Source organism: Pleuronectes platessa, chromosome 20 (assembly GCF_947347685.1).
Source record: "Pleuronectes platessa chromosome 20, fPlePla1.1, whole genome shotgun sequence".
NCBI lineage: Eukaryota > Metazoa > Chordata > Actinopteri > Pleuronectiformes > Pleuronectidae > Pleuronectes > Pleuronectes platessa.
The window spans coordinates 11034958-11057044 of NC_070645.1; the positions used below are offsets into that span (position 1 = coordinate 11034958).

At 43.6% G+C, this 22087-nt stretch overlaps 1 protein-coding gene across 1 annotated transcript in view; it reads right to left on the reverse strand.

The window, feature by feature from the left end:
• The window catches only part of cntnap2a (contactin associated protein 2a), a 314161-nt gene extending 292469 nt beyond the window's left edge, over positions 1–21692 (reverse strand). Inside the window, exon 1 of the mRNA XM_053412914.1 lies at positions 21590–21692. Within this exon, the coding sequence (XP_053268889.1) occupies positions 21590–21692 (103 nt within the window). The remainder of the gene's footprint in view (positions 1–21589) is intronic.
• Between the last annotated feature and the right edge of the window lie 395 nt (positions 21693–22087).

Genomic DNA, 22087 nt, shown 5'->3' on the forward strand with positions numbered 1-22087 from the left:
ACAGAGCATAGAAAGTGAATGTACTTTATCCTTTTAGAATAAAAGTCACATTATCCACTAAATAAGACTTCCTTTGTAAGTATAGGCATGGCTGTGCCTCGCTGCCAGAGCCTCTCTGTAACTATTGTCTCTCAACTCTAACCCACACTGTTATTAGCTCTTTCCATTACTCTTTATCTATGCAGTGCACTGGAGCTTGGGGGTGCAAAAATAGACTATCGAAGGTCTCTGTTCCGCATGTGTGTGTGTGTATTACTGTGACTTGTAAGTCATGTTTCAACTGCCTCGATCAACTCTGGCTGAAGATTCTCTTTATATTTCATCATTCTCTCCTCTTCTGTACTTCTTGGCTACTGCATGTAGCTTGTGTGTCTCAGCGTGTGTGTCTGTCTTTGGGAAGGTCCGTGAATATGAGCGTTTGGATTAATTTGTTTGGGTTTTGTTTGGTTTTGTCGAAAAAAAGGCGGTTGAAAGAAAATGAGCCGAGCCGAGGAATCAGGGAGAAATTAGTGAAGAGAGATGAGTCTGATGAGAGGAGAGAATCATCAGCGAAGAAGCAAAGTTTGAGGAGGAAGAAAACCAAAGCTCAGACGAATAAAGATTTTCAACTCTAAAACACGGCTGAGTCATGATGTGATGTTCGCGCGGATAATGGCGACGACAACAATCTCATCGTATCATAAACCGTAGCTGTCTGATTCACTCTCATGTGGGTAGTACGGACGCGCCGCTTATAGCCGGAGAAGAAGTGTTATGAGTCAGCGCTGAAGTGAGTGAAACCAGGACAGAGGGCGGAAGAGGTGGAGGAAGTGTCAGAGCAACCCAAAAAAACAAAGAGATGAAAGATGTAAAATGAGAGGGAACAGGAGCAGTGACGGGCAGAGGGCATTTTAATCATTGTAAGGTGAAGGGGAAGTGAGGAGAGCGACGAGGGGGAGAGATCTATTATTCATAATTAGCTGACTTGGTACATTATTTAACAAACACAACCTCGATGGAAAGGTGCTACCCATAGCCACCCGTTTGTTATTAATGGGAGTCTGGGAGAACTGTCTCTCTAATAGTTACCACGGCGGAAAAAGAGAACACATCACACAAAGATGCACTCTCGCACAAACCCCCAGACGCTGCATTCTCCTTACAACAAAGACGGTCTCCTCGTGCTGCGAAAGCTCGGCAAAGCTTCAAACAGCCTTGATAGTTCCTGCACATAGCACATTATCCTCCTCCTGCAGTACGGCAGCATGCAGCTGTTTTGTTCCCCTGAACCCGTCTCGGGGCATCAATATTTACAGCCATATAAAATTTTGTTCGCAGCCCTGGCGGGGGTGCAGGGAGAGGTCTCGGCAGCCGCCCGGCTCAGGACAAAACACAACTTTGAAAAGGCGGAGGGAAGGAGTTAGACAGAGTGATCATTGATTCTCCTCTGCAGAGCCTCCTCTACTCATTCGGCAAAACTTTTCTAGTAAAGTATTCATTCCATCGAGTGTGGTCATTTTTACTTTCAAATAAAAAGAAACAGGTAGAACTGTTGCTGGAATCCTGCACTCATTCAACCAGCTTTTACTCAAAAGCATATGTTGCGAAGATATGTCTTTAAAGTGAAACTATATTCAAACTGTAAAGTGGAACATTGATGCAGACTAGTGGCAGAAAGTTGTGCTGTGGGCAGGAAATCCCACGGTGGTCTCTGGTTCGAATCCACGGAGTGAAAACGAAAAAACCTGGACAACACCTGGATCTGTTCCACACTGTCAAAGTGCCTTTCCCTACCCCACTGTCTAAGTGCCCCTGAGCAAGGCACCTTACTCCCCTAACACCTGCTCCCCGGGGCTCCCTGCATGGCTGCCCACTGCTCTGTGTGTCCTCCTGTGTACACCAGATGGGTCATAGCAGAAAACAAATTTCCCCCCTTGCATGTCGTGCATGTGTGTGGGATAATAAATGTATCTTATCTTATAGGTCACGACAACTACATGTATTTGAAAAAGTGAACACCCTAACTAAGGTGAGTGCCACCCCCCCCCGCCACAAGTGACCACTCATTAGTGTTTATTCTCAAATGTATGGTAAAAATAAACCCATAAACCTCAAAGTTTCAACCATTCAGGGACATTCCCCATCCCTTCTCTTTCTCACACACACACACACACAGACACACACACTGACCATTTGAACCACTTGCTTTAACAGCCGCCTGTGACAGCGGTTCACACGCCTTGGTACCACTGCACTCTTCAAACCCAGTTTAACCCCAGCTGTCTGGGCACCAGGACGGCCGTGGTCTCTGCCGCCTGGAAAATCCGGAGGCGAGAAGCCTCTAATTCATATGTCATTTCTGTCATAAAAGTGCGAGTGCTCCCACTGGAGTCATAGATCAAAGCTAGCCGATGTAGATAAATTAGCTTCAGCAAGCTAATTAGTGTGTGGATTGTGCGTGTGTGTATGTGTGGGTTTTGGGTAGGCAGCCATGTCTCAGCCCCAGCACTGCGTTCTCAAAGCAATTTGTGCATTTCCCAAAACTTTTAGTTGAAGTCCAGCCTAGTTGCTTGATAGAACTTTACATTACAGCTCTATGCAATAAGAAGATAATAGTAGAGAGTTATATTCGAATCTATAGAGATGGCACCCATGGTAATATTCAGAATTGGTTTTGCATAAAGAAAGACATAAAATGTTCTAAATACAAGACAATGATGGCAAAATCAAGAGTGTGGTTGTTTTAGTTTCATATTTACATTTTATGGTTTGGTCCTCAATATATTTCCTAACAATAAATTCTAAACTCCAGGGTCATTATATTAAAAAACAACTGGCAGTTTCTATATAATAGCCATAAATCAGGGTTGGTGATATATTATTTTTTTGGACTGTTTTCATATTACTGGCCGATTTTCCAGAGATGAAGATTTGAATCCTTGACAGAGATTGACATGTCTGTCACTGATTCAGATGTAAGCAAAACCGAAATTACTTCTCCTCTTCCAGTCCCTGTTGCAAGGCAAATTGTAGCTAGCTTAGACCCTCAATCGGAGCAGGACTGACTGTCAAACCACCAGAGGCGATGCAGAAATGGAACTTTTCTCTTGTTAAAAATTTTAGGAGGTATGTGTGTCGCTGGTGGAAAGGAAAAATAAACCCAAAACCATGAGAGGATTCTCTGTTTTCCTCTAAATTCAGTGAGTTTGTTGGCTCCGTGTGAATTTATTCTCGGGGGAAATTTGACTTTAAGGAAGTACACAGCAGCACTTTTACTTATTATATACAGTGCACAACAGCCATCACAGTGTTTCGTGGACGTCTTTCATGCAGGAGATAATGCATAACATACTACACACACACATTTGTATAGTAGCATTGACGGTGGGACACATACATCTCGATCAAGGCACATGCCACCGTGCAAAATAGACTTAATCCTTGTAAACACGGGGCCCAGATAGAAAACATATTGATGTTCCATTGCAGGAAGTCTAATACTCTTGAGAATGCCGTGACCCGAGGTTACACAGCAAACGTTGGTTCTTTCTGATGCTAATGTTGTTTTGAACAAGCTTCATTCCCACTGTACAACACATAAACAAAAGAAGAAATGTTCACATGGTGTTGGGTGGAATGCATTTACCGATGAAAGCCTCACGATACCCGAGGATACCTGACGGAAATATAAAGTATTAATTCTTACTTTAGGATTGTCAAACAAACAAAACAGCTGGTTTAGGATCAGCCAGGTAGCGGGTTGCCACGATGTTTAGTGTACAATGCTTTTTGGATGAGTGTGCAGTCTCATAATTATCGACCAATTAAGTGCTCAAAAACAAAGGACCGTATATAAATGCATTAATAATGAAGGCCTTGTATTGAAATACATTGTTTACTGTTCATAATTCAGAGCCTGTTAATTCTGTGAGAAGAAAGGAACCTATTTTGTTGACCCAACTATTAAATTCACATCTAAAAGCCAATGATTATGAAAGGAACAGTTCAATGGGTTAAATTATTATTAAACGTGAAGTTCTGCTGTGAATGCGTTCTTTTTTTTTCTAGAAGTTCATGCAACAAAGAAGAAATTGTACTGTGCATCCCCACAAAACCTACTTCACCTCCACCTCACCTATACACTGTACATTGTGTAAAGTGTGGGTTTAGCACATTCCATTTATCACTACTCCACAGTGCACACTGAGATGGCTCCTCTTAGGTATAATGACAAGCGCTCCACAATCAGAAGGTTGCGCGTTGCATTCTGTGGCTCCTGTGATCTGTTCTTTAGCAGCATATGTCTGACAAAAGTGTTTTGCTGCTGAATTAAGAGCAGGATTCCCACAGTGGGCCTAAAAGGAACCATAGTGATTAGCTGACGGACTGTTTCTCCCGAGTAAAATCTGGCATCATTTGTGTAAGAATCACTGAATTCTATCAAACACTGCAATGGGCAAAAACTGAAAGAAAAAATGTCTCTAGATGCAGGTATTTAATATATTAAGATAGAAGATAAATGTTTTAAGACATCCTGATTGGCTTTTGAAAATGCAATTTTTTTATCATGTGAATTCATTATCTTTCTGTGATTTAGACCAAAGCACCAAAGAGGTTGAATGTTGGTATGTTTCTAGTTTGAGGATTAAAGTGGCTGCAAAATGTGAAATGATATATGTAAAAGAAAAGAAAAGAAAAACTCTAAAAACTTAGCATTTAGCTAGTTGACAATTAGTAGAGCCACAAATTCTTAAAAAGACGATACCTTGACCTGAGTTACCACCCCAAAGCTAAAACAGCACTGGTTAAAACCACTTTGGAGATTGGGGGGAGCATATGTTTTCATTAACACTCTTGTGATATATTCTGCAAATGTAGACAATGAAACTATAAAGAAAGCTGTCAGTTATGTAACAGCATGTCGGCTATAATTATATTACGCTAGGTTAACAGAACGGAACAGAACTGAAGAAAAGGGATAGGAGAGGCATTGTTATGGGATCATAAAGTGGAAATGAACACTTAAACATTCATCAATTTGATATCTAAATTTATTTAACATGACTTTTTTAGTTTGGCTCATATCCCATGTGCTAACATGGAGGAGGCAGGGTTTTTGATCTTTTCTGCTGCCACCAGAGGGCAATCAAGATGATTTCGCTTCAGTTTTAGGAAGCTGTCGTCTTTATCTGCAGTGAATGGTGTGGACATTAAGGATTTTGGGGGAATAAATAAAACATTAGGTTTTGAGTGAAAGTGAAGGAAGTCCAATCCTTTCCAAAGTGCATGGAACATTTCCTCCACTCTAAAACATGTGCTGTATTTTGCTGAATATGTGTGGTGACTGAATACCTTGTCAGAAACAGCCGAATAAGTGACAGGGCTAAAAAAGAAAACGTAAGAAGTTTGACAGCTGCTCACCACAGTCAGTCTAGTAGCTGCTGCAAATATCTACTCCAGGACTTGGGGGTCAATTGTCTTGCTCAAGAGCACTATGGGGGTTGTTGCAGACAAAAGGGAGTGCACTTCGAACTATCCTCATACATACTGAGGCAAGTTCCTCTCATGCCATTATATCATCTTGCTCATGCTGTTGTCCTTTCAAGCCATTCTGGATAAAAGCATCATTGAGGTGCCAATTGACATGTCGCTGCTGTACGAGGCATTCTTGTGGATAAGCTGCTATCAATAATAGACTATTCAAATGGATATATATATATGAGTCAGAGGACATGGGACAGACATTGGTGGGTACAGGCAGATTCTGCTAATTCTTTTAATTGATACATGGTTACTCATGTCCAGATATCCCACATGAACCAGCATGTGGTGTGAAATCAGGGTGCAACAACAGCAGTGGCATTTACTGTACAAGGCAGAGTGGACAGTGACATTCAATAAATCACATTGCTGCAGTAAGCCAACAGTGACAAGGTTGAACCAGCTTTTTTAAACAATGTTTCTGTGTGCTATATTAAACTGCTTCTGCAGGTGCATGGACGCAAAGATCTGTGTAAAAATAGAATAAAAAGAAAAAGAGGAGCCAGCCCCCTGCTGAGAGTGCGTATAAATCAAAGTTTACATCACAAAGGAAAAATTCAGAAGAATGTACTTCTGCAATTTGCGTAAAATGCTGACATGGTGCAGAAGTGCTCGAGTGAAAGATCGTCAAAACATCACTGGTGTCCTGAAGACAAAAGAGTCAACAGCCAAGCCAGAAGCTACGTCTTTACCCTCCATCTACTGTATAGGTTTGCCTGCTAATATTAGCTCACTAGGAAAAAAAACACATCGGAGGGATCTGTAAATGATTGGATCAACAGACTGAATGATGGCTTTACATCAAACGTCAGGTGATGGAAAGTTTGGGATCCAAAATCAAAGGGATTCATCCTCTAGGAACCATCAATGGCTTTAGAAAATTGTCGTGGCCATCAATCTGATTAATAATAATTTGTTCTTATACAATTATTAGATTATTTTGATTGCATGAATAAGGTGCAAAGTTAGTTGCTCAGTACGCCACCACTATAATTTCACTTCTACCACAATCCAGCTCTATATAATACCAATCCATTATCTGTACTTCTCCCAGCTAATATCGGGCGAGAGGCGAGGTATACCCATGTCCCCAGCCTATCACGGGGCCCACATCCATTCTCCCTCACATTCACGCCCACAGACAATTTACTGTGGATTCTCCATTCACCCTAGCTCCAACCTGCATGAAGTTAGGTCAATCTGCATGTCTTTGGACAGTTGGAGGAATCTGGAGCACCGGGAGAAATCCCATGCTGATAAAAGGAGAACATCACACAGAAAGGCCCCAGCGAAACTAGGATTCAAACCTAAACCCGTTCTGCTAATGAAGTTCCTTATAGTAACAATTGCTATTCAAATGTAGATAGATAGATAGATAGATCCCATAGATAGATCCCACACAATTACCTGCATGTTTAGGACCTTCTAAAATAAAACCCTCTGTCAGACTAGTGCAGTCTGATTGATGTTTTCAGGTACAAACAACAAGAAAAGACACTGGTATTCTATTTTCAGCACAAATATTATTGTGATGCACACACACACACACACACGCACACACTCACATTCACACACCAACATTCACACACTCCACATTAGGGTGTTTTCACAGGATCACCCATTACCACCTTTTCGAGTGTGCGAGCTGCTAATGGTTTGGAATCCCATTCAGGCAGAGTCCTCGACTGGTCTGTCCATTAGCTGGCTGACACACTCTGACTAAACACAACACTTCCACTGCCCTTGTCCGCCGCACTCCCACCTTCAAGTGGAAGATCAAAAGTGCCCACCCCACTGAGTCTGTGTGTGTGTGTGTGTGTACGTGCCCCTGTGTTTTTTGTGTATGCTTTCTTACAAGCCGCAGGGAAAAAGTGCACATGTGATCGTCTGATTTAGTTGGAGCAAACCAGAAGACGAAAAGAGAAGCGCAGACTGGGGCTAAGAATGCGATTAAATCTTCTTCTGTTAAAAACAATTGGTTTCACTGAATGAATACAGACTTTGAATCTGTTCAAGAGACAAATCAATGACAACTTTTATTCAACGCCGACTATTGCTCCCATGTAATTTAATGGATTCTTTCATCCACTGCATCTGGCATCATTGAAATCCTCTTCATTAAACTAAGGTCAGCTAAATGTGGGCACCATCCCATTTACACAATAAAAGCCAATTCCATTCTGATACATTCATATTGACTTATTATAAAAGGTACAGAAACCGTGTGAATAATCAGTTTTTCTATTCAGATTTTGTTTTTGTGTAAAGTATTGAATGGGAACTGACTTACTTGAGTTGACCTGATACTCACCAATACACAAAGCAAAAATCGAATTAACTCAAGTCAATCAGGCTCGTGACCCACAGCAAAGGGGACTAAACTATTCAGATGAGTCAGTTTATGACAAATTTGAAGAAATTCCCTGAAAGTGTTCCTGAGACGTTGCGTTCACAGAGCAGCTTATGGGGCCAAGCAATTTTTAATATGAATAAGTGAATAACCAAAGACATGCAATAAATTACTGTTGGCCACGTTTCCAGTAACCGTGACCTGCCACTGACCACCAGGGACAACACTTGGCTACACACCTTGATGCAGAGATTCCAGCAACTTCATATTCTGCAATAGAAGATTTGATGTCAACACTTTGCACTTTGTCATTCAACGAAGGCCAAAGAGCTCTCACCTCTCTTCTGCTCCCACAGTCAATCAATAGCACACTTTTCAACCTCCTTAGCAGAACAACTACAATGTGTGTATGTGATTGTGCACTTTACTTAAATATACATGGAGAAATTAGAATAATGTACATGGGTAAGTTTACATGCAAGCACACACCCACGTGCACACACTTATTGAAACACTCATTCTCATGAGCGATCCACACGAGTAGGAATCAGCATGCTTACATATTCAAACCGCCACCCAAGCTGCTGAAGTACAGGGGCATGGCAGGGTGCTGTCTGGGTAAATAAATCTATAAATCAGATTTGATGTTTCCAGTCTGAGTGTGTGTGTGTTCCTCTCTGCCATGAACTCAGTCAGCATCACTGTTCGTCCCAGACAGAGATTAAAGGGCTGAAACTGATCTGTGATCAGCCCTGATGTAATCCCCTCCACGTTGACCATCGGCATTTCATCTCTAGACAACTCTGATAGATGCCAGCTGACAGGATGAGCATTTATTAAGTAAAAATAATCATTTAAAAATAACACTTCATGGTAAAAAGATGAATGACACAAATTTCTCTTATCCTGGCAGTAAAAGCCTGAATTGGAACCAATAGTAGAACCCTATCAGAAGATCTCAACAAAGGCTCACAAGGTGTTTGTCGATCAGAGATATACACAGGAGCCTTCACAAGTAGATCAGTAAAGGGTCGGATTACTGTGATGTGGACGCTTCTCTAGAAAAGTGTTAATCCCTGTGGCAAGTTCCGTATCAACTGTACTCTTTGGATGTTTCACCAGCTGATTGTAGAATAAGTGACATTGCAAAACTCCTGTCTGGAGAAGATAAAAAGCATGGACGACCTTTTTTGGGCGCTCCGCAGATCTTATCTTGGTTAAATATCTCAGTTGTACAAAGCAGAATTCCAAAACTGTAATGTCCTAGCTGTCAGAGGACAAATCTGGGTGGAAAATAACACCGAGATAAGACACCCAGGCTAGACGGTTAATGCGGCCAGTGTTGGGCCAGGGGGAGTAGCTACACGTTTACAGTCATTCATCTGCAGGAAACGGTTACCCCTCCAATACTTAGTTTCACAATGGCAGGACATTCTCGTCTTTACAGGAATATACAGTTGTGTATTGTTGACATACCAATTTAAATCGAAATTAAGTCTTTGTCTGATTGACTGGGGTTGACATGTTAAGGGGACTGAGAATAGACCCTTGTGGAACACCACAGCAGAAAGGACACTTTCAAGCAGAGTTGGTTAGTCAGTTTAGCTGGTTTAATTGCAGGTTTTTAACAATAGAGTGCCAGAAAATCAGGTTTATATTGTAATCTATAAACTAAGACCACACTTTGGACAGATTGATGAATACTGAGACAAGCCAAAACTAAAAGAAGATACAGGAGCTGACAGTGCTGAGTGGAACAGGCTGTAAGGTTGTCTGAGAAATAAACAGGGACGTTTGGATGAGTCCACGTGTTGGACTGCGAGCACGCTGGTGTAGCAGGGCTGGCTCTCTAGTGGTATACTGCACAGGGTCATCCAGCCCCTTTAGGGTTCAACTGTAAAGGTTAAGTCTATTAAATATAATTCTCAATTATTTCCATTGAGGTCGACAGTTTTGAAAATGTGACACATGCTGCGAATTTCAATGGTGAGCACTCATTAACGACCAGTTAAATGGGGCTTTAATGAAATTCCAAATTAATCAACCGCGCTGCTAAAGGATTGACCTAACTCAATCCGCTGCTGGCCCGCTGTCTTCAATATTGTCTTTGTGCCCGTTTCAGCAGGTCTGAATTCAGCTCATTGTTAATAAACTCACACAGCATATATTAATTAGAATTTGACCTCCTTCCAGAAAGGTCAGGATTAACGCAAATCATTGCTGGAGAGCATATTAACAGACTTGACTGCATGGGGGGGCCGTCTATACTCCAACAGAGAAACATGACCTGGTAACCAAAAACCTTTCAGGAACTTTGAAAATCGACTCACTCCTTCACAAGCATAGCCTGTGTCCTGTTTTGGTTCAATGGTGATAGTTGGTCTGAAGCTGTCTAAGCAGCTGGCACACGTTATTGTAGATACAACAATCACTGACTAATCAAATGCAAGCAACACAAGAATTCTACTTGGGGAATTGATCTTCGCAAACAACAACCAATTGCTCAAAAAGTTTGAATGTCAAAACATGGATCAATGTCACGACACCAAGATTCAAGCAACAGTGATAATAATGGTGGCATTCGTAGACAGGGGAAGAGAGACAGAGGCATTTCAAGGTTTCACAAACCTCACACTTATCTCTTTCGAACTTGGATAATAGCCTTCCGCACACATCAATGTTTTGTCATTGTTGTCTTGACTTCATAAACAGCTGAAAGTAAGAGCTACATTCCGAGGAGGTGGGTACAGTGAGATAAAATGGATACAGAAGGGAAAATAAATTGGTGAAAGTATGAATTGAAGAGCACCGTGCCAAAAGACATAAACAACGTTGTGTAAGACAGAGGGAAAGAAGAAAGAAATGTGTACGAGTAAGGGGCAACCTGGGTGGATGAAACAGTGTGAGGAACAAAAGAGAGAAATCCAGGTAGGCGAGAGATGAGAGATGACGACCAAGAGAGGGAGAGGAAGACAAAGGAAGCAGCAGGGAATAAAACACACAGCTACAATAGAGGAAGGTCGAGAGAAGGCAGGTGAAAGGAAGGTTTAAAGAAGAAGCGCTGAGCCCTGTCTGACTAGCCTAGCTCACGCTGAAGCAACACCTTCAACCAGAGCTAACAAAGCGCATCCACATCCAGCCTCAACTCTCTTTTCTTCCCTTTTCCACTTGTGTACACACACAAAGCTATTCTTTTTATTTTTTTATCTCACAAGCAATCACGTCAACACACACAAACACACCCACCTTCTGCTATACACAGGGAACACAGACTGACACAGGTCTCTCAGATCAGACAACAAATCTCTCCAGTGTGTCCCACGGTCACGACTAAAGCTGAAATCTAACGGAGCTGTTGCCGTTCCTGCTCGACGATTGTGGAGCCGGTGGCGTTCAGAAATCAGGCAAAATCCCCCAATAATCAAATTTCTTTAATTTCATATTAAACCCTGATTGTATATTGTTGGTATGTGGTTTTATATACGACAATGTGGTTATTGGAGGCAACTCTCTAACCCCTCAACCAAGCCACACACGCACATGCGCTATGAATGAACACCAACAACATGACAGCGCACCAAAATCGATGGCGGCAAAACAGATCATCAAACCGCCCCGCTCCATGCTAGTGGAAGGAAAAGTGTAAACCAAATATATTTCTCAAAGATAGTTTGTGTCATTTGGGGTTATTTTCTGTTATTTTTTAGTTTTTCTCTTATCATACTGATGCATGTTCAAGTGCAAATGTTGGTTTGAGTTATTTCATGCAACAAAAACGTCTTGATTGACAGCTGAGACGGACTCATTTACCCTAAATAAAAATGTATTCTGATTTCTAGTTTGCCGTCTGAGTTTATTTTCCTCTATTTTTTCCTGCTCTTTAATTCAACATACTTTTGAAGGTATAAACAAACCAAGTCATGTGTACAGTCAGGGCCTGCACAAGCATACACTGTAGTTTCACTTCACAGACACACACACACACAGACACACAGACACACACACACACACACACACACACACACACACACAATAGTATGGATATAGTATTTTTCCTCTAAGGACTCTAAAGACAAGCAAAAGGAGGAATGTTTTTTCAATGGAAGTGGCCCAAAGATTAATTCACTTAATCTTGGCCTGTAAATTGGGTATTCAAGCGGCTTAAGAAACAAATTGAATGCAAAGGCAGAGCGTAATAACAACATTTGTCTTAGTGGTGGCACAATGCCCTTTCCCACTGCATGCTTCCACATGAGCTAGTGGTTAGATTTCCAACATCCAATTTGACAGAGGTGCTGCACCGTCGGGCAAACACAAACACACACACACACAAACACACACCTACACCTACACACACACACACTCGGCTGCTCATAAAATTAAACGCGCAATTTTTTACAATAATATGTATGGAGGGAAAAAAAGTGGAAGACACAGATGTAGCGGGACTTAGCATCAGTGAAGCTTTGTGTGTGTGTGTTGGGGGGGGGGGGGGGGGGGCAGTCAAACAGCTGTTGTGCAGTGGTGTTTAATGTGTAATCCCTTGATTCATCATGTTGCCCATCCGGCATGTGCAGCTCAAAGGGTTAATGTTGCAGAATATAGGTTAAACTCACAGACGGAGTCAAGCAAGAGCAACAGTTCAAATTCTGCTGCGACCACGACCTCAATGCATCTCCATGTAATTCAAGAAACACAGCCTTCTCCTGCTCGATCACTCTCGGCTAATGACTTGGTAATGTGTGCTGCTTATTTTTACATGAGCAATAACTAATTAGTTAATGTAATTATAGCTCAAAGTCTCATTAAAGCCCTGCACTCCCTGTGTAATGTACTCACTATACATTAAAAATGCATGTATGATTAATTAGTGGTTTCCACTTCCATGTATTAGAAATTCCTTTAGGTAATCTAACATGTTCCGCAAAGACCCAGCGTCTCCCCTTCCACCGATTGTTGACATCTGTGACAAATCAGAATTTAGATGTCTGATATCAAGCTTGTAGTGAGACCGTGGTTTATGTGAAGCAGTCTAGAATGTCACTCAGCAGAGAGCACACCTCCATGAACAGTCCCCTCAATTTACTGCATCAGGATATTTAATGGATCTGCACCAAGCTGCAAACTCTCATAGTTAAATTTTTTTCATCAAGATCCTTGAAATCTTCCCTGGGAAATTGGGGAAAACATAAAAAATGCAGCACTGTTAAAGAAAGTACAGGAAAGAATCTTCTGCATCCGCACCAACATCAAATGGGTTTTTCCCTAACCCATAGATCTTTCCACCAAGTTTCATGGTAATCCGTCCAGTAGTCCTGCTAACTAACTGAAAAACAAACACAGATGAAAACATATCCTCCTTGGCGGACGTTACAATGACATCGCTCTGATTATCACCTGACTTTTAGGATTCATGTCACATATTTTGGAAAGCTTGCATAGACTGGAAGTACCACAATTTTTGCTACCCTTGGTTTGGGAAAACAAAGCTTTAATTATATAAAAAAAAAAAAAAAAAGCCATTCTAAAACAAACCACAGATGAGTTCACTGCCTCCAGGAGGAAGTCAAACTCTAAACAGCCACCAAGGAAATAAGTCAAGATATGAAGTCAATTGGTGACTGATGAGAGGTCCCGTTTTAAAACAGCTGATGGCACAAAATGTCATGTGTGCTACAGCACTAATATGCCGCTGTAATTGAAACATGCTGTGCATTTTTTTCAATTAAATCTATAGTTTATTATCAATAACAATTAAAACAAACAGTGATACATTAGTATTCTACCATGTAACAGAAGGGCCTGGGTGCTGGTATAGATTTCCAGTCACTCGTTGGAACACCTCTCTCCTGTGTTAAAATGTTTGCAAACCGTGACAGAGCCTCGGATTTGGTCCCTGAACACAACTGGCACACACACACACCACACACACACATACACACACACACGTATATGCGTGGGTGGGATGCCGCTGGGGGGTCATGTCGGCATTGTTTGCTCGACACCAAACAAGCCTCTCACACCGATGCCCTCCGGCACTGGAGCATGTACAAGGGATCTAGTACCACCGGAGTCGTGTGTGTGTGTGTGTGTGTGTGTGTGTGTGTTAACATTCTCCCTGCTGCTGACGGAGGTGCAGCTCTCGACACCGGTGTTTTGACACTGAATGAGGGTGTGGGGGTCAGATTCACTTAGAGTGCACTGCTCTTAGCCGCTCACTCCGCCTTAACCCTGGTGCAGCTCAATCCTGGCACTCTCCCAGGATCAATCTCAGGCCGGTTGTTACACCCCGTCAATTAGTTCCCTCTCAGTGATTAAACAGGTCCAATCAGGGCTAAACGAAGAAGATTCCAACTCCGCTTTCTGCAGTTTCAGGTGGAGACCGCAGCCGTGTCACTCTCTCTCCCTCTAATTGGCTACGGAGTTTACCCACAGACACGCACGCACAACGCAGCGGGAGGTTTTTTCTTGCACGGACGAGTTCACGACAGCAACAAATCCGCCGCATTATTGAGGCGAAGAGCTGGAGCAGCAGTCAGAGGCAGGAAGTGATGTATTAACTCTGCTGCGTAGATCAGGTCGTCGGCTCATATCACCTCTGACTCTGTTGACATCTTTGTCCGTGTGTTTTCTACGTGTGTATCATCCGCACACTCGCTTGCCACGGCTCGGTCTATCCTCCAACTGATGCAAACGCTGTCACTGATTTCCAAAAACATCAGTGATCTGGAATGACGAGGTATCAAAGACAACTCCAGCCATCTGATCATCTCTCCTCCCGCTGTCTCTCCTCATCGTTGTCTCCTTTCTGATACAATGCGACCGCCTATCTTGTCCTTCTTTCTTCCTTTCTCCCCCCCCCCCCCCTTCTCAGAGACCCTTGTCTAACGAGGAGGACAGATTGTGACAGGTTCTAATGAGAACACATTACACAAGAATAACTCTGAGATCCCCCATGTGTGCAGAAAAACACACACACACACTAACACACGCACACACACACATGTGGGTTTTTCAATCTTTGCAAGGACACGGACATCCTTTACATCCCCGTTACAAAGACCTTAACCATCACACTAACCCCAACTGTGAGTTTTTTTTTTTTAATTACCCTCAGTAATTATTTTTTGACTAATTTATTGATTCCTTTTATGGTGGGAGTTTAACTAATCAATAATGGTTTTAATGAGGAACTTTTTAAGTGACTTTTAATATTCATGCGTGCTCGTGCCCCTCATGGCTCTCTCACGCTGCCTGTTGGTCCAACATTAACTGAACCTACTTCTAACCAGGTAGCCTACTAACCCTGAGACCACTCTTTGAATGTGTGTCAGAGTAAACCTACAGATGCAGATTTAAACAATTACTAAAGTCCTCATTATGCATACATTTTATTTTCAATGAATGCATGTTAAATCAGTAACATCCACTGACCTTCTGTGTCTGTGTGTGTGTGTGTGTGTTGCAGAGGAGGACATACGAGAAAAGAGGGGAAAAAGACGGTCCTCTGTGCGAGATGCATGGTGTGTGTGTGTGTGTGTGTGTGTGTGTGTGTGTGTTTGGGAGTGTGTACATGCTACGTTACTGCCATCGTTAAGGGAATTACGCTGCATGACTTGTCAGTGTACATTTGTATCACTGTGGCTTCGCTCCCAAGATGAACCATAGATAGCCCCACTGTAGCATTCACTTACAAGAGAAAATTCTCAATTCTTCAAGGAGACTCAAGCTTTAAGTGAAAGGGGGTGGGGTGGGTGGGTGGGGGGCAGTCTTGGTGGCTATGACAATGCATTTCTTACTATTAGAATTTTTTTATACGTGCAATCTATGACCTTTATCATAAAAATCGGTTAAAAGCCTCTTTGTGCTGTAAAAGTGAAATTAAAGTCAAATTCACATGCGTTTATTATGGGCTGCTGTGGCATTATGCAATTCTGATTCCTTGTGCTATTAAATAAAGTGCTTTCAGAATTATGAATAAGTATTTTCCTCCTAAAAGCACTGTGATGAAGTTTTTGTCAGGTAAAATATTTATGCACTGATGGAGCAAGCAACATTTAAGAGCAATATGAAACCAGAAGAGGAGAACGCAGTGTGGCTGTGTGTGCGTCTAGCTGCGATCCACGACAATCTGGCTGCTACACACATAGAAACACACACGCACAAAGCAGGCGTCGAACTGAGAGTTTGCATGAGCATGAAAACAGATGCATCCCCACTCCCTTGAAAAGTGGCTCGTGGGGACTTTTTTTTTACTCAAGCATATTTGCAATCAGGCATGAGAGGAGAGGGGACAGATTGTGAGGGGAGAGATTGGGTGGATGAAAAAAATAAAAAGAATAGAAGAAAGTACCAGGGAGGAGGGGAGTGATTATGGCCAGATGATAAAACCAGAGAGGAAAGCCAAGAAGGGATAGAGAGAATTAGAGATACTTAGGCACAAGAGAAAGGGCAGGAGGCTGGAGGTACAAAAACTGAATGAGAGGATGAGAGAAACACGTCTGAGTCGGCGGATGAAAGAGTGGGAATCAATGAACAGAAGCCAGAAAGACAGACAGGAAGAGCGGAGGGAGATTTGCTGAAAAAACAGGAAGTAGAAAGAAGCGATTGTTGAGAAAAAGGCAGGAGGAGGAGAGCGGTATGGACAGACATGGACAGGGCGGAAGAGAGAAATTGCAGCGCAATTAACATCTAAACCCTTTTTTCCTCGCTCTGACTCACTTGTCTCAATGGATGATAAAACCGCTAATGTGGACACACACACATACAAACGCACCCCCCTGCCACACACACAGACACACACACACGCCCAAACCACAGGCAGGTGCACACTTCGAGATGCACAGGGGCCAAACATAGCTAAACACACTGAGCTGATCTAATCTGAGCCAAACCAGTCTGCTCCCTCCAGCTACAATCCTATTATAACCACCTCCTAATGTGAGTGTTCACAGACGCACAAACACATTTGGGCAGATCTCCTTCCTAGGACATCACCCCACCAAACGTTAAAGGGGTAGTTCACCCAAAAATGAGAATGCACTCATTATCTACTCACCAGAATGGGGACGGAGGGGTGGCTGAAGTGTTTGAATCCACAAAACACTGAGCTGTCATCTAAATTCCAGTCTTACCCCTAACCAGGACCTCAGATAAGATGTTTAACCTGATAGGTAGGTCCCCACGAGGCCTGTTGCTGATTAAATAAATGATGATAAATTGGGACTAAACTCCAAACAGGAGTGTAGATCAGACTTTAAATCATAGCCCACATCACATATGAATAATAAGTTGGACAGTTTGCTCTGGATCAAACCTTGTAGGCCGGCCCTGTGAGTCAGAGATATATTGGGTGTGTTGGTGATATGGAACTGGGGAGTTGACTGAAGTGTACTGACCAGTGCATTACCTTTGGCTCTCCCATTTCATGTGCCTAGTCGAGGACGAGGCAGGGGGAGTCATCGAGATGGTTTAACACTCCCCAACCGCTAAAACGTGTTTCACCTTATCCTTAACTTAACCGCTAACCCAGAAATCTGCCTTTATGGTCATATACAATAATGTGACCTACGACTCACCCAAGACCATCTGTGTTGGCCACAGGACGTAACTACCTTCATTTAGCTTCCCACGGCGTCGCCTATAATTAATAACGCTGACGAACAGGAAACCCTGTCTTGCCCTGCGTCGCCCTGGAGGTGCAACCAGACTGATGTCTGTGTCAAATGACCTGACATACTTAATGAGATGAGAAAAAGGCTAATCTGATTCTATATCAGACAGGCTCTCGGGGCATTCCATTTAGCCACCCACGGTGTCACTGTGACTTAAAGGCACATTCTTCACTTTTCACACGTGTGGGTTGCGGGAAAATGTTAAATATTGAAAGCCTCTCCGTCCCCGCAGAGAGCGATAAAGAGCAGCGGTGCAAAGCAGGGAGGAAGAGCTCGAACAAGGAGGTTAAAGTGTGTCATCAAATTTTTAAAAACAACTTGTGTAGAGTGCACTTCGTTTACAGTCGCATTACAGCTGATATCCCTGTCTGAGATGTTCTGTGTGAAGCGTCTTAATCAGAGAAACATGTTAATTTGCATTGCAGATGGGGAAATGAATGTCCTCATGATTAGGAGATATCATGGTGCAGTAGGTGATGAGAGACCTCAGCTCAAAAACACTGCAAACGATAGCAGATTTCCATATTAGTGACAACTCATTAGAGCATCTAGCTGAGGAGCAACAAGGACAAAGACCTCCTTTCTCCCCCTTGCGTGAGCATCTGTGCCCGTGCATTCACCTTTGTGCTCATGAGTTGGCGAGTGTTCTTTTATACGCTATTGTGCGCGTTCATCTCGTTTTGTTGGTGACACATCTTCCGCAGTTGACACCCCTGTGCTAACCAATTAAACGATGCAGGAATTCAGCATAAAACTGACGCTCCAGGCCGGGTTTGCGTAGGAGAAAAATCCTTGGATTACAGCTCAACATACAAATCACTTGTGGGAACCATGCATGCATGAATATAAACGTGAACATGCAAATGCACGCAAATCATATACAAAAAGGGCATACAGGCTTAAATCTCACTTTACTGCGCTCTCTCTCTCTCTCTCTCTCTTGCTTCTTTACATTGGTGCACACACACCTCAGCATTTTCAGTGCGCACTCGGGAGACTCCGCGCAGTCGGCGGGTCAAGCAGTCCATTGACTTTTAGTGTGCGAGTGTGTGTCTGCCCCGGTAGGATGGAAATGTTAATCTTTTTTGGTTCATGCCTCAGACCATTGGTCACAATGACATTGTCTGCTCCCCCGAGTGTTTCACATCTGGTCCCCGCGGAGGGATAAAGTCAGCGCGGCTGGTCCAATTCAATATACTGTTTGTATCTCTCTCTCTCTCTTTCGCACACACACACACACGCACACACACACACACACACACACACACACACACACATACACACACACACACACACACACACACACACACACACACACACACACACACACACACACACACACACACACACACACACGCACGCTTGCAAATCCTCTTCACACTGGGATATTCCTGTTGTGTCCCTTTCTATTATTTTTGGGAAATGCAGGTCAGAATGCTATGGATAGAAAACATGAAAAAAAGGGAAAGCCTTCGTGTGTTGGTGGTGGCTCAGGCTCAAGAGGTAGAGTAGTCTCCCCCACTCCGAGTTCCTAAGTGTCCTTGGGCAAGATAGCGAACCCCACATTGCTCCTGACAGCTGGGCCGGCAGTGTGTGACAGATGTGCTCTATCGCTGGATGATCTTCAAATTGTATTCGATTGTTCGCCTTCAATCTGTTTGATCTTGAACCTTGTTACTCTGTTCCAAAGGTGAAATAAAGTTTGTTATGATAAGAGTTTATCGGGTGTGAAAGAGAAAGTGATGCACACCGACGCACTGTATAAATGTAAATGGTCTGTATTTATGAAGTGCTTCTGGTCTTGATGTCCACTCAAAGCACTTTTACAGTCGTTTTTTTGCCCTTCACACGGTGCATCTACGGGTAGCACTTTGCCCAAGGGCACGTCAGCATGCAGATGGGGAAGACTGGGATCGAACCGTCGACGACCGCTCTGCCCCCTTAGCCACAGCCACCACAGGTGCATGGCAAAACAGCACAGTGAGGCGCTTTGAGTGGTCATCAAGACTAGATGAGCTCTCTATATGCATCCCTCTCTCTTTCTTTAACTAAAATATAACACTATGAATACAGACCGTTCACCATTTTTTTAATAAAAAAGTGGTATATTTGGTACATGCATTAGATTTAAACCTAATACATGTACCACATAAGATTAATTAAATGCATATCCAATACTGCAGATTACCATGACCTTTTTCTTCCATACATTCTTTCTGCCATACAATTATGCAAGGAGCTGATTATTTAGACCCTCCGGCTCTCAACAGGTCTATTGGCTTTAAAATCCCAAGTCTGTGACTCAGCCTCGGCCAATTAGCTCCCGGCGGAGCAGTCCTCTAACAAGACACTGAATGTCCTCTTGCTCCAGGGACACCTGACGTTGACCCCGTCACAGCGGCCCATTGACGGGCTGCTGCAGGACTGATCATTTCCATAAAGGGATCGATACACTTTTATAAATAGTGTCGCCGCTGTGACACCTATCGGCTGAGAGGTCGCTGTGGTGAGCCACCGCTTTGACGAGGGGAAGAAAACGCGCAGCTCATCTCCAGCTCGTCTCTTATTTGCTCCCCTGTGTGACATGCACCAGCAGAGCGCGCACGCGGAGGAAACGGGTGTTGCACGCGCACTCACACGCGCACACAGCCCGGAGCGTCTCGTCGCTGTTTGTCTGTCCTGCGGGATGATTAATGAGGCGCGTCCCCGGACACGTCCATGAGGCTCCGCTGATCACCGGAGGAATCACTCACACCGACGCCCCCCGAATTGGCTCAGTTACCAGGTCAGCAGGACCGGAATGACATCGCACCAAGTGTGGATGGTATCAAAAAAATATATAGATCTTTGAACAAGGTTATTTTAGAATAACTAAAACCACATTAAGGCGTAAAACTGTCGGGCTGCTAATAGGTTTAAAAAAATATGGGGAAGAAGGAGAACTAAATAAGAAGGCGACAAAAAAGGCGCACATGGGATAAACCGCTCTGAATCCCTGGGAATACGTCTTTGACAATATTATAGTAGGTTGTAAACATACTCTAGATATTAAAATGACAAGTTGTCACTATTGTAAATTTACAAAGAAAAAAACATAATCCACAGAAGGTTTGAAGGTTTAAGTGCGAGGCTGTAATCGCACAATAAAACTCCTTCCTTGGTGTGCTTATCATTTGAGTTCCAGAAGTTGCCTCCAAGTTTTCCCAGTGTTTGATGCAAAATAAAAAAAAGAAGTTGGCTCAAGGCCCAGATCTGGTAATTGAGGAGGGACTCATCAAAATTCAAATTGCATACAGCAACCTGCATCAGGCTGTGCACGCAATAGGCTATAAGAAATCAAAAAATCTTTAATTTGCCTCTGGGTCACTTTACTGTGAAGCTTCCATTACTACAGCACAACTCCCTCCTGCAAAATCCGGAGGTTTCAACAAACCAAAGACATGTATTTTAGATTTTTTGTTTGGGTGTGGGGGGGGGGGGTTGAATGGCAACGGTGTGAAAACAGAATACAATGTTCTAACATGATCATAATCAATGATTGAAAAGATCCCCAAAGGAGCTGGAAACAGAAACAGCAGCATATCTGTGGTATGGTGGCAAACTTTTCATCTGTCAAATTGACTCAGCCCAAGGAAGACAACAGCACAAAAAAAGCAGCAGCAACCAACAACTGAAACACAGACACTCAGCCTGGGAATCCCCTGGATCACCATCACCCATCGGGCATAACAACCCCAGCATGAGTGCACGGGCCAGAGATCCAGAAGAGTTAACACATTTGGGTCTAAACTCAGAGAGGGCAGCTCGCTCCCTGCATCTCCCTTTTCCTCCCCTTTCCTCCCCTTTCCTCCCGGTGCAGCCTGGCTCTGTGAGCTCTAGAGAGCACCAGCTGGCACCGCGCACCGCGGGGATACCTGCAGCCCCGCCGGTGCACGCACCGCCTCGCGCCTCCGTGCGCACCGCTCTGCTCCGGAGACCATGCTCGCGCCACATTCCAGGTCCGATCAGCGCTTTTGAAAACAAAACATGAGATGAGACAACTTACGGGATGTTGGCAAAGCTCCGTGCACTGGGTTGACATGGCAGAAAATCCACAAAGCGACCGGCAGTAACAACGCCATTCCCTGGGCAGGACGGTGCCGGGGCATGTTCGCGGGCCGGTGAGGACGCAGTAGCACAGCGGGGTGAGGAGACGCCGTGGAGGGGGAGAAAAGAACTGCGGGGTGGTGGTGGTGGTGGAAGTGGTGGTAGTGGTGGCTGTGCCAGTGGCTCCGTCTGACTCGCTTCGCAGCTGAGGACTGGCAGATAGGAGACAGGCTGCACACACTCCCCTCCTCTCTCGCTCTCTCTCTCCCTCTATCTCCCCTGCTCTCTCTCTCTATCTCCACTGCTCTCTCTCTCTCTCTCTCTCTCTCTCTCTCTCTCTCTCTCTCTCTCTCTCTCTCTCTCTCTCTCTCTCCTGTATCTCTTTATGTATGTCTCTCTGACTCTCTCTCTCTCTCTCTCCAATGAAGAAATGATGTAAGAATCGCGCAGACACACG